The sequence below is a fragment of the Scyliorhinus canicula genome, chromosome 20 (assembly GCF_902713615.1).
Source record: "Scyliorhinus canicula chromosome 20, sScyCan1.1, whole genome shotgun sequence".
Taxonomy (NCBI): Eukaryota; Metazoa; Chordata; class Chondrichthyes; order Carcharhiniformes; family Scyliorhinidae; genus Scyliorhinus; species Scyliorhinus canicula.
The window spans coordinates 55,713,771-55,732,318 of NC_052165.1; the positions used below are offsets into that span (position 1 = coordinate 55,713,771).

An 18,548-nucleotide genomic window follows, 5' to 3' on the forward strand; every position below is an offset into this window, starting at 1 on the left:
CCTTTCAGATAAGATGTTAGACTGAAACCCCTTTTACCCTCGCAGGCGGATGTTAAAAAAACCCATGTGAAGAGGAGGGCGGCTATGCTTGGTAAACATTTATCCCCAGGGCGGCAATCAATATCGCAAGAGCAGATTATCTGGTCTTGTCACACTGATGTTTGTGGAGGTTTGATGTGTGCAAATTGGCCACTGGAAAAAGAAGTGACTCGCGTTGTCTTCATTCAGTGAAGCAGAATCATCAATCGTGCGTCACGTCTTGTGACAAAGCCCGGTGCATTTGGACGTGTGTTGAATGTTGGTAAACGAATGGAAGGGTGTTTTTTTTTTTTGCAAACACGTGTGCGCGAGTCCTTTAATTCTTCACCTTTCAGCCTGCAAGCTGTGGAGGGCCGTATTGGATTTGAATGGGCAACGAACCCGACAGAAAATTTGGGAAAGATTATTCCCCCGTGCAGAACTTTATGGTGGGCCAGATGTTTCTAACTAGTGTGTGTCGCCGCTTCAAATAGGAAAAAAATTCAAACAAAACTGTCCCAATTGTATTAGAGCACAACTAATAATTCCCAAATCTTCTGCAAAAAAGGAAACTTAATCAAATTAAATATTTTCTACGCCATTGGTCCGCAGATGTCTCTAAAGCACGGTGTATTCAATTTATTAGTGATGAAATATTTGATTTAGATTTATTTCAGTAAAACATTATATATGCAAACTGAACCTCTTATCAAAAGAATGGACTTATTGCTCTGTAGCCCCCTCCCCTCCTCCTTCCGCCCCCTATTGACACTGGATCCCATTACATCAATCACAAAAGACACTTGTTCACTCGCAGCCTCTGCAGCCTCCGCCTTATAGTTAACAGAATTTATTTGCCTGGCCCGTTCACCGATCCACAAGAAACGGGGGGGAAGAGGGAGAGGGAAAAAAAAAAGAATAAATTAACCGAAAGGAACCATGAGCACTTCGACTGTTGGGTCCCGTGAGCACGCCGTGAGTAACCGCTCGGTACACGTTTTAATCCCATGTATTTGTTTGCCCTCTCCATCTATCCCCGCCCCGCAACTGTTGAATTTATCACCGATGTGAAAGTCTCAGATGTGTAATTTGCAGACCTCCGCTATTCTGCCAGGTCCAGGAGCTGCCCGGCTCTGAGGGAGATCCAGGGGCGATGCTCAGGGCGGGAGAAAAGGCGGACAGCCACCGTGTTGGAGACAAGTTTCCAGGTTTCACTGGGTTATGCTCTGACTACGTGGCAATGCCCCCCCCGCCCCGGCCCCGGTCATTTATTGTCAGATTCGTGTGTTGTTGAGGGAGTTTTACTTTTGTTGTGGTATTATCAACTGTTAATTGAGAATTCCTCCTCCCGTTATAAACACCCCCCACAAAAAATATTTCCATTTGCTCTTGGCCGCGCTCCACTGCTTGGGTCTGACTGCAGCTTCATTTTCTCACCAATAACCAAACGAACAGCCTGAGCCGGATGACAGCATCGCTTGTAGTCAGGAGTATGGGCGCGTTGGCCCTTATCCTGTCATGTGCTATCCATCAGCGCCTTGACTTTAGGCGTGGGAATTTGCCACGAGGTGAAGTAATGACTGCATCGATTTAAATTTGAGATTAAATTCCAAAGGGACTGGCGATGAAAGCTTCGAAATATCGCGTGCTCGAACCGACGGCGACCATCCGCTTTATTAAGGATGTGCGTACGATTCACCCTCTTTGAGCCACTTCGAACCAAATACTTCACAGTTGGCACAGCAGGGAGATTTCAAGAACTGAAAGTCTCCCTTCACATTGATTCAAACCAAACAGGAGAAATTCGGATCCTGACTAAGTTGCATTATAGTCGATCTTTGGGAACACTTGAATAAAGAACATGCAAAGGCACGTGGAGAGAATTGCGTTGCTTCATACTTCGCCAAACTTTTCGCTGTGCTGTTCATGTGGGATGTGGGCAGTTATTTGTTTAAAGCGCGGTCTTCAGGTTGTGGTACTGTCAGTCAGGTGCCTTTGTCCGACACTTTGTCCCTGCAGCAGCTTGAGACTGGAGTTAGGACAACTCTGCTGGGCACCAGAGCCCAAACAAACACACCTGGGGACTCATTGGCCCTGGGGCTGCTGTTGGCCTGGCCATATTGTCATGTTTGTGATGTGCATCATTTTCAAAGCATTTGACGGAATCTTGCATCAAATGGTGATGCTAATGTTCGAAATAAAATGTTACTCACTGGTTATTCGAATAAATCGTGCAGCAGTTTAGCGGCCATATCTGAAATACTGTACTCAGTTAATTTGCCAAATATCCATGTTACATTGCGGACTGGAATGAACGTCCCTTAAGCACACTTCCAAGTTTCATGATGAAACCTTTGCGTTTTTACACACTACCTTGATAGGAGGAGTTGATACAACTCAGATCAATCTTACCGCATCGCAATTATTTAGCAGAGAGTTGCCAGCATATTAAAAGACAGAAAAATAAGACATTGCTAAGATTACTTGTCCAGATTTATTTATGCCAAAAGTACATCAGCAAAGTTTGGCAATCTAATGCAGTAATCAAGTTTGTTATCTATGAATCATGTTGAATGTTTAGCACAACATAAAATATGCCAAGAATTCCAGCAAGTTCTGGTGATAAATGAGGTGAGATTACTCCTCTTTAGTTTGATTCACTGCGCTTAGAAAAGTTAAAACCAAAAATTATTTCACGAGATATGTCAAGGTCAGCATTTGTTGCCCATCCCTAATTGTCCTTGAACTGAGTGGGTTGCCAAACCATTTCCCTGGGGAATTAAATGTCTACCACATTACTACTGTTGGTCTGGAGTCACATGCCAGCAAGACCAGGTAAGGACAGCAGCTTTCCTACCCTGAAGCACATTAACGACCCAGATGGGCTTTTCTGATGATCAACAATAATTTAATAGCAACCATTACAAGCTTTTCGATTCCTGATTTTATTAATTGAATTTAAATTCCATGGTGGGGTTTGAACCCATGTCCCCAGAGTATTAACCTGGGCCTTTGGATGACTAGTCCAGTGAAATTACTACTTCACCATTGTCTCACTCATGCCTTAATTTAGAGTGACTTCTTTTAATGTAAAATCACGACTCTTGCCAATGACATTGGGTGCGATTTAACGGCTGCGTTGCGCCCGGTGTGGAACCGCGCGTGCCGGGTTAAATCATGAGAGAGGCCGAAATCAGGATCTGCGCCAGGCGGTGATCGGTTCACAATCTAACCGGCCTGCTCCTGCTGGCGGGTTCTGGAACCTATCTAGATGTGGCAAGACACCAATTGTTACCAATTACGGGCAATCTCCATCTCATTAATGAGATAGATGCCCTATCTAATGGCCTCCTGGGTACTAACTGGCTCCCCAGGCACGAGGTCACGTGGGTGCCATTTAACACTCCTATTTAAAAATGGGAACCTAGCATGATGGCTGCTGAGGAGATCAGAGGAGGTGAGTAGCCATTTTCATTTTCAGGCATGCAGTCCAGGGCATTGGAGTTGCTACAGTGGGGGCCTGACTCGGCAACTAGGGTATTCTTTTTTTTTGTCTTGATTTTGACTTTGGTGATCCGCTGGTGTCGTTATATTTCTGCCTGTTTTGTGTTTTATTTTAGTGCACACGACTGGTGCTGGTGAGGGGATGTTCTCCCTCTTCTGCTGGACCCCTGTCGGTGTCCTTTTCTGGTGGTGTAGGTCTGATGTTGGAGCCGGGGTGGGATGGGTGGGGGGAGGGGAGAGGGTCAGCATTGCTTCGGCAGCTGGTGGCGTATTTCATGTGTTCTTTATTTTGTTTTATGTCCTTTGTGTAAGGCTGGTGTCTTCGTTGTCTTCCTGTCTTTTGTTTTTTCCTTCGGTGGTTGCTCTGTATTTGGTTTTGCTTATGATGTGCTGGACTTGTTGTGGACTGAACTGAGCTCTTCTGGGAGGGCAGAATGGTTTTCTTTCTCCTCCACCGTGCTCTGCATTGGAGAAATCTTTTCAGGTGGGCTGGTGAGCCGGTGAGCCTTTAGTTGGTTGGGTGGGGGGGGGGGGGGGGGGGGGGGGGGGGTGGTAATGGTGGCTGTGTTCTGGGTGCCACATGATTGGCGTCTTCATTGTATTGTCCTTTGTAGTTTTATACTGTCAATAAACTAAAATATTTGCAGGTTGTCTGGAAGCTGCAGTTGCTATTTCCTTTCCTTTCTACAGCCGGAAAGAAGGATTTTGTTTTAAAAAGTTACCTGGGTCCTGGTACACCGGCCTCAGGGGGATGTACAAGTCCAGAAGGCAATCCGCTTTGAAGCGAGGAGATGCTGCAGGACCTGGTGCGCGACATAGATCCAAATGGGCTACTTGATGACGCCGTTGAAGAAATGCTTTGTATAATTGCTGATGCTTTTGTTGCTCGTGTGGTGAGCGCTGCATGTAACTGGCACGTCACCACAGGTTAAACACACTGGAAATCGAGTCTTTTCCTCTGTTTCTGTTGAGGAACCTGAGAGTGGTGATACGTGTGGTTTGTTTTTTTGTGAAAATGAGCTGATATAGCTTTGTATTGGTACCAATATGAAATGGTGACTTTTCGTTGTCATTGAATGGTTAGTGTGATAAGAGGAATATTACGGAGTTGATTTTCAAATCTTTCCTACTGTTGACCGTTTAATAAACAAAATATTCTCAAGTGGCTGCTCGTGTGTACACATGCCATGTCTCAGATGAGTTTTATTGTGTAGCATACCAGGAGCTTCAACCCTACAACAAAGACAGCAGCCAACAATCAAACACCCAAGAGCTGGGCCTCAGCATTGGGGATATCCCCGCAACCAGAGGGTGAGTATGTGGATCAGGGGATGGTACCTTTTTTTTATTTTTTTAAATAATTTTTATTCAAATTTTCACAAAAAAGAAAACAATAACAGAAAATTCTAAGAACAAAAAAAAAAACAGAACCCCCCCCCCCCCGCCGTAAATACAAAAGAGAAACAATAAATTAACGCCCGTCATTGGCAAAAAACAGATATTCAACCCAAAACTGTTTGCTGTTGTTGCTGACCTTTTGTTTTTACCGTTCTGCCAGGAGATCTAGGAATGGTTGCCACCTCCTGAAAAACCCCTGCACTGACCCCCCTTAGGGCAAATTTCACCCTCTCCAATTTAATAAACCCCGCCATATTGTTGACCCAGGCCTCCACACTTGGGGGGCCTCGCATCCTTCCACTGAAGAAGAATCCTCCGCCGGGCTACTAGGGACGCAAAGGCCAGAACACCGGCCTCTTTCGCCTCCTGCACTCCCGGCTCCATTGCAACCCCAAATATTGCGAGTCACCAGCCTGGATTGACCCTGAATCCTACCACCCTCGATACCGGCCTTGCTACACCCTTCCAAAATTCCCCCAGCGCTGGGCATGCCCAGAACACATGGACATGGTTTGCTGGGCTCCCTGAGCACCTAATACACCTGTCCTCGGTCCCAAAAAACCGGCTCATCCTTGTCCCGGTCATATGAGCCCTAGGCAGTACCTTAAACTGTATGAGGCTAAGCCTCGCACACGAAGAGGAGGAGTTCACCCTAATCTAGGGCATCCGCCCACGTCCCCTCCTCAATCTCCTCACCCAGCTCCTCCTCCCATTTATCTTTCAGCTCCTCCACCGAGGCCTCGTCTACCTCCTGCACCACCTGATACACTTCCGAGATCCTCCCCTCTCCAACCCACACCCCCGAGAGCGCCCTGTCCTGGACCCCACGTGTCGGCAGCAGGGGGAACCCTGCCACCTGCCGCCTGACAAACGCCCTTACTTGCATGTACCTAAAGGTGTTCTCCGGGGGGGGAACCTGAACTTCCCTTCCAGCTCACCCAGGCTCACAAACTTCCCGTCCTCAACCTCCTAACACCTGCCCTGTGCCAACTCAGGAACCCGCCATCAATTCTCCCCGGAACAAACCGGTGGTTTCCCCCGTATCGGGGACCCCATCGAGGCCCCCACCTCCCCCCTGTGCCGCCTCCATTGCCCCCAAATCTTGAGGGTAGCTGCCACCACCGGGCTCGTGGTATACCTCGTCGGAAGGAGCGGCAGCAGCGCCCTTGCAAGCGCTTCCAGGCTCGTACCCACACAGGATGCCATCTCCAGCCTCTTCCATGCCGCCCCCTCCCCGTCCATTACCCACTTACGCACCATCACTGCGTTGGCAGCCCAATAATACCCACAGAGGTTGGGCAACGCCAGCCCCCCCCCCCCCCCCCCCCCCATCCCTGCCCCGCTCCAAGAACACCCGACTCACCCTTGGAGTCCCGTGTGCCCACACAAACCCCGTAATGCTCCTGTTACCCCGCCTGAAAAAGGCCTTCGGGATAAGGATGGGGAGGCACTGGAACAGGAACAGGAACCTCGGGAGCACCGTCATCTTGACTGACTGCACCCTACCTGCCAAAGACAGCGGCAGCATGTCCCACCTCTTAACTCCTCCTCCATTTCCTCCACCAGCCTTGTGAGGTTTAGCTTATGCAAGGCCCCCCAGCTCCTGGCCACCTGAACACCCAAGTACCTGAAGCTCCTCTCCGCCCTTTTCACAGGGGATGGTATCTGAGTTCCATCCCCCTAACGTTCCCGGCAGGGGTCTGTGGTCTTGGGTCTAGGGGCTCCTGATATAGCCGGGAATGAGTGTGCAGGGCTGGACCCCAGCACAACTGGTTTGTTGGATGGCACTCTGAGAGAGGCGGGAAACAAAAGGGAGGGGGAGGCCCTAACTGATGTTCGGTCTCTCGCCTTCTCCAAATCCTTACCGATATAACAAACGGCATGGTGTTGTTGACCCCGCAGTCGGCCCTCGTGGAGCTCGTGGCAGCTCTGATGGCCAAACGCTAGAGAAGGCAGCAGTAGCATCGACACAGGCTCGAGGCAGCACCTCATTGTAGACTGCTGCCACACTCCCTGCAGGCATGGCCGCCCACCAGGCTGGTGGAAGACCCAGAGGGGGATGCCAGCAATCGCCCAAGGAGAACAGATATCATTGGTCATTTGACTCAACAAGGAGTTGGCACGACAACTTTGCCATGTCCTTGTGGACTTGGCACCCTGTGGAGGAGGAGGACAACCCTGTGGCCATGAAGGTCACCGCAGTCCTGAACGTTAATGCCACTGGTTCATTCCAGAGCTTGAGTGGGGACGTGTGCGGCATAGCACAAGCTACAGCCCACAAGTGCAGTTGTGAAGTCACTGTATGCCCAGGCATCTGACTATATAAACTTTGAGCTGGACCAAGCCCATCAAGATGTCCAAGCAGCAGGATCCTCCACTATTGCCAGGATGCCCCAGGTCCAGGGGGTAATTGATGCCATGCACGTTGCCTTGCACGCACCGGGGCATCAGCGAGCACCCTTCCATTAACAGAAAGGGGTTTCACTTCCTGAATATTCAGCTTGTGTGTGACCCACCACATCAGGTTCATGCTCATGCATGCAGGCTTCCCAGGGAGCAATGAACTCTTGAGACCTTGAAGAGCACCCCAGGATGGGGTCCTGCATACCCAGAGGGCCAGGAAGGCTCCCATCTTCACTCGCTTCTCACAGGATGAGACTTTGTCCGTCAGCTCACCCCTTCTCCACCCCCCCCTTCACTCATTCCCCTTTCATGACGATCCTATTCCACAATCCAACATTGCCCCAGGGTGATGGGCCTGTGTCGGCACTGTCAGTGGGCCAATATACAAGACAGGAGAGTGATGATAATCCGTTGTGAGGTAAACGCTGGTGCACTTCAGTCTATCCCACAGTCTGACTCCTGCCTTTCTGCTGACAGCGCGTTGCATCCACAACCAGCACGTGGCCTGCAATGGAGGCTCCTGATCTAGGACCACTGGTCCCACGGGGTCGGGGGACCAGAGGATAACAGGGAGTTAGCACTGTGGTTAGTAGTGCTGCCTAGCAGCTCCAGGAACCCAGGTTCAATTCTAGCCTCGGGTGACTGTGGAGTTTGCACTTTATCCCAGTGTCTGTGTGGGTTTCCTCCGGGTGCTCCGGTTTCCTACCACAGTCCAAAGATGTGCAGGTTTGGTGGATTGGCCGTGCTAAATTTCCCCTTAGCGTACAAAAGGTTAGGTGGGGTTACGGGGGACAGGTGGAGGCTTAAGTGGGGTGCCCTTTGCAAGGGCTCATGAAGACTCGATGGACCAAATGACCACCTTCTGCACAGTAGTGATTCTATGATTCTATTCACTGTCCGTTGCTGCCGCCCCCCCACCCTCCAGTGATCCTCAATAATCTTAAGCTTCCCATGCTTCGCTATGTGTGTCTAGGTGTGTCCCCAGATGGAGGCAGCCTGCTCCTTCTAGCGCCCTGTGGCCTTTAACGCCCTTGCCAGGCGGCCTCTCGAGGGCCTGGAACTGGAGAGCCTCAGCTGATTTACCAGTGTCACTGGCATTGCCATGTTACATTGTTCTGCCGGCTGACCATGAGACACGCCAATGTCAGGCTGGGATTTTAGGGTGAGATGGGAACCGCCGCCGTCTCCCTGGTGGAAGGAACCGGTTTGGCCTCCAGCACTCCCGGATGGCATCTCCAAGGGACGAAGAGGCAGTTGAGTGAGCTCCAGAGGCCTCCGCGCCATCTGGCCCTGGCGTCTCCCGTCTGCAGCATGGTGTTGTTGTGTGCCTCGGTAGCAATGCCCACCTGCATCTGGTACATGCTCATAGCACATCAGCAATGTCCACCTATGACTGGGACACGTTCCGCAGTGACTAGGGCATGCTGTCGAGGCCCTCAGCCACGTGCACCACACCTTGAACACCACCACTCAAGGTGCTGACATTGTGCTGCAGACCTTCAATTGCAGCCTTGGTGTCATACATTGCCAGCACCATCTCCTGCACCTGTAGACTTTGGGAGACCGCCAATAGGCTATGCACATGCCGGAGTGTTGCTGGCATCCCCTCCTGAATCTTATGGCACTGCTTTAGCGTTTGCATCAATTCCAGGGTAAGCTTGAACAGAGGCTCGGCTTCTGACTGGACTGACCCTAGTCCTGGGCTCTGACAGACCTCCGGCTGCTGACTGTCTTGGATGTTCCTGCCTGCAGCTGATGTACATCAGCATTTGTGTGGTGCTCACTGGATTGTGTCCCAGAAGCTTGTACATTACTGTCGCCCACTGAGGTGTGTGTCTCTGCACTGCTGGACGCTGGGGTGGATAGCTGTGATGCCTTGATGGTGTTTTTCTCAGTGGCGGGGGGCAGGGTGACAAATGATGACCCGGCCCCGTTGGATGGAGATCCTGTGAGAGAGTGGACATGTGAGAGGGAAGGACCATTTTGTCTGACATGAACAACTCACTTGAGACATCGGGGTGGAGGGGCAGAGGATTCTCTGTGGCGCAGGCTCACTTCGCTGTCGGTGATTTCTCTATCCTCAGCCACTCCGGGACAACTCCAGGACCCATTCCTCAGAGGGGGTGATGACTGTGATGTCTGGAACCCTGCTGCCAGTCTGGGCCCTCTTCCCCCCTTTTAGGGGCTAACTTCTTCTGATGCATCGGGGGAGGGTTCTATGATAGGTCCATGTGTGGACACTGTTCCTGGGTATGGAGGTGTGCTGGTGGATGCCTGGGTGTGCTGGGGCATGGGCACAGTAATATGCTGGTGCCAGGATGGGAGATGCCAGCCACTAGCTTGTTATGGAGGGGGTGGTGTTGGAGAGATTAAGGGGGGGGAAGTCAGGGTGGTGCCAGGTGTCAAATTACCCATGTGGCTCAGTGGAGGTTGTTAGACTTGCTGTACTGGACTGAGGTCCTCCTGTCAAACTTCATGAACAGACTGGCAGCCGCTACCACTGCCTCCCAGGGGGCATTGGCAGCCCTGTGGCTAATCCTCCATTCCCCTTGGGGAACAGGGTGCCGTGTCTTGCCTCCACGATGTCCACAGCCAGGTTAAGGTTGGCACCTCCAAAGCGTGGAGCAGGTCTATGTGGTATCATGGCTGTGTGCTGACTGGAGTGTATTCGAAGGGAGCGTTTGTGAACAGCTCCCTCTTGTTAGCGGGGAGCTGCTGGACAGAGATTGGGTGAATCAGCTGGTGGCACAGCCATTTCCACAGTGAAGCTCATGGAGGATCATTTCCAGCACTACGTGTTGTTAAATATGGGCTGTTCTCACTGGTTCGACAGTCGGGAAGCATCTGGGAGGTTGCGCCCGAAACGGCACTTAAACTTCTCCCTTTAAGTCACGGCCATTATCTAGCAATGTTGTTGCTTTGATGGTTATTTGAATCAATGATATTTTTCACTCTCTCTCAGAAAGTACCCTTGACCCTTTGTCCCCATTAACAAACCCTTTCCACACCTTCCGTGCAAAGTCCCTTACTTGTAAATACCAGCTCACTTCCCTTCAGGAGCTCTACCCTCTCCCCCCAGCTCTTTTAGGCTTGCGACCGTCTCTTCCAGATACAAATCCCTTGCCCTCACCAGCCCCACCTCCCTCCACCTCCTGTACATACCATCCATATCCCCCGGCTTAAACCCATGGTTCCCACACAATGGTGTTAACACCGACATCCCCTCCATTCTAAAATGTCTCCTCAACTGGTTCCACACCTTTTATTGTGGATTGTACAACCGGGCTCTCAGTACATCTCCTCAATGTCAGCTGCAGCGCCGTTGGCACCATGGCCTTCAGGCTGGATTCCCTACAGGACTCTTCCTCCATCCTAACTCCTTGTCTTCCCACCACCACCTCACCTTTTCCACATTCATTGCCCAATAGTAATGCAACAGGTTTGGTAATGCCACCCCCCCCCCCCCCCCCCCCCCCTTTCTGTCTCTGCAGCACCTTCACCCTTGGCACCTTCCCCACCCATACAAACTCTGAAATGACTGTGTCCAACTTCTGAAAAAGGCCTTTGGAATGAAAATTGGGCGCTACTGGAATATTACTAGGAATCTTGGCAGGACAATCATTTTCACCACTTGAACCCTCCCCGCCAGCGTCAGGTGCAGTGTACCCCACCTCTTAAAGTCCTCCTTTATCTCCTCCACCAAGTTTGTTAAGTTCCACTTATGCAATGTCAGCCCACCCACACCCCGTCATCTGGATCCCCAGATATCTAAACCTATCCCTGACAGCCCCCCTAAATTAGCTCCCCGACCCGACTCATTCGCCGGGAACACCTCACTTTTACCACAATCAACTTATAACCCAAAAAAGCCCCAAACCTCTCTAGTAGGCTCATAAGCCTCCCCATACTCTCCAGCAGGTCATCTCTGCGTACAGTGACACCGGGTGCTCCCTACTCTCCCTCCTAATCCCCTGCCACTCTGCTGACCCCCTAAGGGCCATCGCCAAGGGCTCTATCGCAAGTGCAAACAGCAGCGGCGACACCTGCCTCGTTTCCCTATTCAACCCGGAACTCCGTGAGCTCCTCTCATTGGTCCATACACTCGCCACCGGAGCCACGTACAGCAGACGGACCCATGTCACAAACTTTGGCCCAAACCTCAACCTTCCCAGGACCTCAAAACATGTACCACCACTCCACCCAATCAAATGTCTTCTCAACGTCCATAGACACCACTCCCTCGGGTGACCATCCTCTCTATGCGGTCATGATCACATTGAATAGTCACCTTATATTACTTGAGAGTTGCCTGCTCTTCACAAAGTCTGCTTGATCCTCTGCAACCACCCCCGGAACGCATCCTTCCATCCCCCCGGCCACTAACTTAGCCAACACTTACACATCTGTATTTAACCGCCATATGGGCCTATACGACCCACATTCTAACCGGTCCTTCCCTTTCTGTGGAATTAGCACAATCGTCGCCTGTGTCATTGTTTCGGCAGCTCCCCCTTCTCCAGCGCCTCGTTAAAAGCATACAGGTGTGGTGCCAGGTCCGCCACAAACCCCTTATAAAATTCCGCTGGGGAGGGCAGCATGGTGGTGCAGTGGTTAGCACTGCTGCCTCACAGTGCCAAGGGCCCGAGTTCGATCCCAGCCCGCGGTCACTGTCTGTGTGGAGTTTGCACATTGTCCCCGTGTCTTACCCCCACAACCCAAAAAGATGTGTAGGGCCGGTGGATTGGCCCCGGTAATTGCCCCTTAATTGGGAAGAAACAGAATTGGGTACTCTAAAATTTATTTAAAAATAAATAAAGTCACGTCAGGTAACCTTCCCGCCCCCCCCCCCCCCCCCCCCCCCCCCGGGCCTTCCTCGACTTTGTCCCTCTTATGTTTTCCATTTCCTCCCTCAGCCCTGGAGTCTCCTTGAGTGCCGGCTTCCTCTCCTCGTCCAACTGTGGAAATTCCAACCCATCGAAGAACCGCCCCACAGTTGTTGCATTCCTGATCATTGCCCGCCTTGCACAACCTTTGAATATCTCCACCTTTATACCTTCCTCTCTCTTTAACACCCCCTTTTACACCTACCTCTTTGACCAATGTTTTGGTACTTGCCCTATCAACCAGCATGATGTCCATTTTTTTTGCACCTCTGTGAAACACATTGTAACATTTTTCTATCTTAAAAGGTACCAAAGATCAAAGACCAGTTATGACAATAATTTTTTGAATTGCTATATTTATCCTATGGAATTCATTTCATCGACAAATATTAAATGTAAACTCTTTTCTGATATTGTCTGACAAATTGTTAGTGGCTTCTGGATGACATAAACCCAATTGTTTTTACAGTACTTCAAAATAATTTATTTTGCCCAGGAGGAATGAAAGTAACATATCCTATTGAGTCAGGCTGTGCATTGCAGAAACCTTTTTAAAACCCTGTTTTGACTCCCTTTTTGTTGCTGTCTCAAATATGAAATGATCTATATTTGAATATATATGTCTTGAAAGAGAAAAAGTCCCCTGTTATATTTGGCTTACTAAAAATATGACTAAACCTTGGGTTCAGAGTCCAAGTTTTAAGCTTTGCAACCCAATTATTTATCCTTAACTGTTGTGCAAAGTTAGATACAATGAAAGCACTATTAACTGATCATCTGTTATCCCAGAAGTTGGAAAAAACGACTAGTTTAAGCCTGCTGTCCGATGATCATTTGAAAAACCCTGGTTTGTTAAAAAATATATTTATCGTAATGGGGATTCAATTAACCTTTTCCAAAAAAAGGTTTCCCAACTTATGACTTGCCACTTCCCTTAAAGTGAGGAGTTTGAAGAAAATTTGGAGGGATACTTACAAACTTGGTAACACACGCAAAATTCCGATATGCTGCACCATGAGGGAATAATTCCCAAAAGATTTTCAGGCACACTGCATGGTTTGACATTTCATTTTCCAACAAAACTTTGGCGTAATAATGCAAAATGAAAGTTGTGGTAATGAGCAATCTTTACATGAGAAAGTGCCCTGAATGTAGGCTTAATAATAATGGGTCATTTTGATTTGACAGGTCGTCAATAGAAATATATTACCTTGATGCATGTTGTGCACGCTGTGTAATATTGCAACATAGAAATTTTGGAACAGAAGTTCAACCCAGCCATTTGTGTTCTTCCCACTTCTCATTTTATTGGACTAACAAGCATTCCCTTCTCAGATTTTATAACAACTTGCAGGTTTACTGGAATCTTATGGAAAGAATTCCTGTCTTGTATGACAGATCTTTACCTCTAGATTCGGTTACTGAACTGGGCAAACATCAGCAGTGAGTATTGTAGGCCCACCTGGCTTGGATATCAAATTAGCAAGTCTGTCACACTGGATTGAGTTGGCTCTCAACTTCTAACTCCACTTGTCATCTTGGAGTCACCTTGACTTGAGACCCTACTTGCCTCTTTCTCTTTCACCTCCCTCCTTCAACAATCAACCAATATTCATAAGTTTGATTATGCAACAACTGACCCAGGTTGAATTTGTACCCTCACAAGAGACAGCAAACACCATGAATGGATCAGTGCATCTCACCAAGTACAACGCCACCATCCTCTTAATCGCATCACGGGACAATGGTTCCGACAGAGGTATGAAGCAATTGCTTCCTTCTTTGCAACATAATCATTATAGGTATCAAGCCCTTTGAATATGTGCATTTGCTCTCTGAGTAATGTCATTGAATAATTGTTTACCCTCATTCTCTGACTTCTTGACTTTCCTCATCTCTGTCGTGGCAGGGCAAACACTTACGCTGAATTCATTAAAACAAGATGTGCCAGCTATGAATAGCTTGCTAATATAACTAGTGATAAGTTGCTGTAGGTTTCCTTATTGTAACCATTTTTGTTTTTGCCACAAATCCATCTCACCAGATCATTTGGGTATGTAAAGAGAAGTCCTACTATATACCTGGAGGTCCAAAACTACAATGGGGGCCTGTTCAGCACATAAACTGCATTGGCACTTTACAGTTGTTGCAAAAATGACAAAGATCAAAAGGTGATTTTTTTTCAGTCTAAATATTGTTCTTTCAGAAGGAAAATGTCTGGACTGATCTTGACATCCTCCAAGGGTCAATAAAACCAATAATTGCCTCAGTGATCAATTATTTTGAGATTTTCTCATTCGTTGTCTGAAGAAATTACATCCCATTTGTTGATGTCCACCACCACATTCTATTCTTTGAGATATTGATTGGCTAATGCAATAGATTCCCAGGTGAGCCAACTAAGAACAAAATATAATCTATAAAAAAACATGTAATTTAAAAAAAAACTGACTACAGATGAGAATCTTCAATAAAATGTGAAAATAATCATTCTTTTAGAAGAAAATGTCTGAATAACAATGGCTGTAAGTGGAAGCAATTCTGTCAAAATATTTAAATTAGTGGTTGATGTGCTAACTGTACATTAAGGTAAGGGCAAGGAAGAGATGAATATATTTATCATTCTACATGGCAATATGTTAATGATAGTGCTTCCCAAGTCAGGAACAAACTGAATGTAAGTAAGATGGTGATTGCATAGCTAGACACATGATGCAATACAAAATAAAAAACTGCAACTCTGCTGATAGTACTGTCCTCAACAGAAGCGTTTATGCAACGTGGCTTGAAGTTAGAGGTGAGGAGACACAAATTGCATGTGCATGTTGGTTACTAGTGGACTGAATAGTTGAAATGTCTCTGCTCACGTTTATAATTCCATAGAATCCCTCCAGTACAGAAGGAGGCCATTCAGTCCATTGTGTCTACACTGACCCTCTGAAAGCGTGCCATACCTAGGTCCACTCCCCATCTTATCCCTGTAAACCCTGCACACCTTTAGACACTAAGGGGCAATTCAGCACGGCCAATCCACCTAACCCACATGTCTTTGGACTGTGAGAGGAAACGGGAGCACCTGGAGGAAACTCGCAAGGACATGGGGAGAATGTGTAAATCCACACAGTCACCCAAGGCTGGAATCGAACTCCAGTCCCTGGCTCTGTGAAGCAGCAGTGCTAAACAATGTGCCTCCCTGCCACAATTGTACTAGCTAATAAAGTTATTGTGTGATCATTGATGGTTGCATTACATGTAAACCCTTGGGAAAGGTATCAACTTCACTGTTTATGGCTTTTGACAACTAAATCATCAAAGTGTATCAGTAATAGGAACATTATCTAGAATTGAGAAACAGCTTCAAATAGTGTAATCAAATGCACTGATATTGATAACATGCACAGTTTTTGTTCAAGGTGTTACTGCCTCTTGATGTCATCCTTGGGAGTACTGTTGTTTTCAGTTTTGTATTTGCCTATTGGGTTGAATTTTTCTCACTAATTACTGGAACACAGTATGATGTTTTGACTTCCTGTTTTTTTTGAGGGTGTAGAATATTATTCATTCCAGAATTACACGTTGTAAGGATGTGACTAACTAAACCACACCTGTAACCTGGTCGCAGAACTCTGTCCACATCACATGCTGATGATGTAATCATATTTTAAATATTTATGATATGATTGAGACAAAATTATATATGTTGTGTGACGAATGACAGATAATTATAATCTCCCAAGTCATGCTTTGTACCCTGACTCTGAAAATGAATAGGGGTGGGGACATTTGTGTAACGCAATTGCTCAAATAGTCAGAAAGCAAATATCCTCAACTGGATAATAATCTAAAAAGGGAGTTTCTCTGCAGCTGGGTTAAGATGTTGCACAGCATAAATAGATTGCATTGTCACCTTCCAGATTATTTGTGCCTCCAGGTTGAAGCCCATGATGTGGATCACATTATCCTATGAGACTGTGTTTCCTGCAGCTGTTTGGTGAGGTCACATGGAGCACCATGTACTGCAGCTAACTATTTAACTCCTCCCTTCTGTCACTCGCTTTAGTTTTTATTCATTTAAACATGAGTATTCGCAAGTGAAGTATATTTTATTCTTGTTTACTTGAAACCACACCTCCCCTTATCTATCCTCATAATGTTCCTGACCACAGTCCTTGAGAAGTATTCAATCTGAATTTTGCTAGCGTGAGCTGGATAAATAAAATAAAATCCAATCAACTCTGTGTCTTTGACAGGGTGGTGCAGTGGTTAGCACTGCTGCCTCATGGCGCCGAGGACCCGGGTTCGATCCCGGTCCCTAGTGGAGTTTGTGGATTCTTCCGTTCTGCGTGGATCTCACCCCCACAACCCAAAAGATGTGTAGGGCAGGTGGATTGGCCATGCTAAATTGCCCCTTAATTAGAAAAAATAGTTGGGTACTCCAAATTTATTTTTAAAATGTCTGTGTCTTTGATAATGTGCTGAATTTACTTTCATATTTTGCCAATTACAGTCGATTGGAAGTCACTGTCAGTGTATAGCATTACAAATGATACATAGTTGAGACTTGAATAATGTTGCTACTTGAGGGATTTAAATAATATCCCTCGATTCAGATTTGGCAGTGTCATGTAGGTTTGGCTGAAACTTAAGTATCTTCGGTGTGGAAGATAGCAGGTGCAGTAGAAACACTTAAAGTAATGAACTAATGCTTCTTTGTCACAAGTATCTTGCCTGTCTTGATAAGAAAAGCAGATGGTAGGGTGTCAATACATAACTTCCTTTTTGGGGTATCACAGCTAAGTTATGATGTCTCAATGAATAGCTCACTTTCAGATAAAAAAATTTCAAAAACTAAAATTGTAGTTGCGTTAATTTCTGTGGATATTAAAGTCAATTACAATTCCCCTTGATGATGACATTCAATAAAAAGCTTTATTTTTTCAAACATTCAATTGAGATTTGGACCGGGATTTAATATGTGTGACGGAGATCTCAGTCTTTGGCTAGAGAACTGGTAGGAACCCAGCATCATTTTCCTCTGGGAGGCCTGATGGTGTTATATTCTAACAAGGCACTTCCCTGACAATTTCCATCCTCCCATCCAATTAAGCCCCCAGGTGGCGGAAATGTCACCCATGATAGTTGCTGGCCAATCAGAGGACTGCAGATCTCCAGTACTGCCACTGGGAGCAGTGGCCACTGCAGGTATTACAACGGTGCCTTCACCAGGATCACGGAAGGATTCCTGTAGAGAGGGGAAGATAGGAAAGCCAAACCAAATTTTTTTTAAATCTTGTTGCATATTCCTCATCTCTGGTTATTTACTCAGACTGAACCAGGTCATGCAAAGGGTTTATGCTATGTTTGCCCCACAATTGAGTTTTTAATTTCATTTTCTATTCCGAACTGCCTATTTTCAAGTTTCTTTTTTAAAGTTTTTCCAATTAAGGCACAATTTAGCGAGGCCAATCCACCTAAGCTGCATGCCTTTGGATTGTGGGGGTGAGACCCACACAGACACGGAGAGAATGTGCAAACTCCATACAATCACCAGGAGCTTGGATCGAACCGGCGTCCTCCACATCTTGAGGCAGCAGTGCTAACCACTGTGCCACCATGCCGCCCATATTTTCACATTTTTAACATTACTGTCCACCCCTACCCTACTTCCACGATCGTTGAAACTCTTTCTCTCACATTCATGTCCTCTGAACATGATTTCCCAAAGCCCTCTTTGCTGGCCTCCTGATTGCCAATTCTCATTCAAACCTTTGCCAATAATAATATGTTGCACACAAAGCCAAGCTTGTTAATCACCCTCATCCTTGCTGGTCTGTACTGGCTTTTGGTACTGCATTGAATTCAAAATCTCCCCTTCTTCTAAAAAATCACACCTAAGTCACACTGCAACCTACTTTTGTAACTTTCTCCAGTCTCATGTTTTGTGTCATTTGCCCTTCTGACTCTGACCTCAAGAACAACTTTCAGGTATATTGCATGTTTAATGCAGAAAAATGTTCCAAGGTGCTTGATAGAAATGAATGCTAAGTTAAAGAAGGAGATATTGGAAGGCCTGAAGTGCATCTGCTGAATTCCTCCGCTCAATTTTGAGCACAGCTTTCATCTATTTCATCTCTACCCTTGCATCTCGTTTTGCAAACTCTTCTGCCTCACTTCCTCCTTACTTCTCTTTTCAAAAGCCTGCACTTATTTGGTGGTGAGTCATTTTTGCATCATTGGCAGTGTATTGCTCTTTTGCCTGGCGGCTGTGTGCTTGTGTGCTGCGACCCCTCTCACTTCTATGGCTTGGATCCTGGCAAATTACCAACGCTTGAGAAGGGGTGA

At 47.1% G+C, this 18,548-nt stretch overlaps 1 protein-coding gene across 1 annotated transcript in view; it reads left to right on the forward strand.

The window, feature by feature from the left end:
• Window positions 1-800: 800 nt before the first annotated feature.
• LOC119955033 (ninjurin-2-like) overlaps window positions 801-18,548 on the forward strand; it is a 306,288-nt gene continuing 288,540 nt past the window's right edge. The window contains exon 1 of the mRNA XM_038780836.1: window positions 801-993. Within this exon, the coding sequence (XP_038636764.1) occupies window positions 958-993 (36 nt within the window). The 5' untranslated portion in view covers window positions 801-957. The remainder of the gene's footprint in view (window positions 994-18,548) is intronic.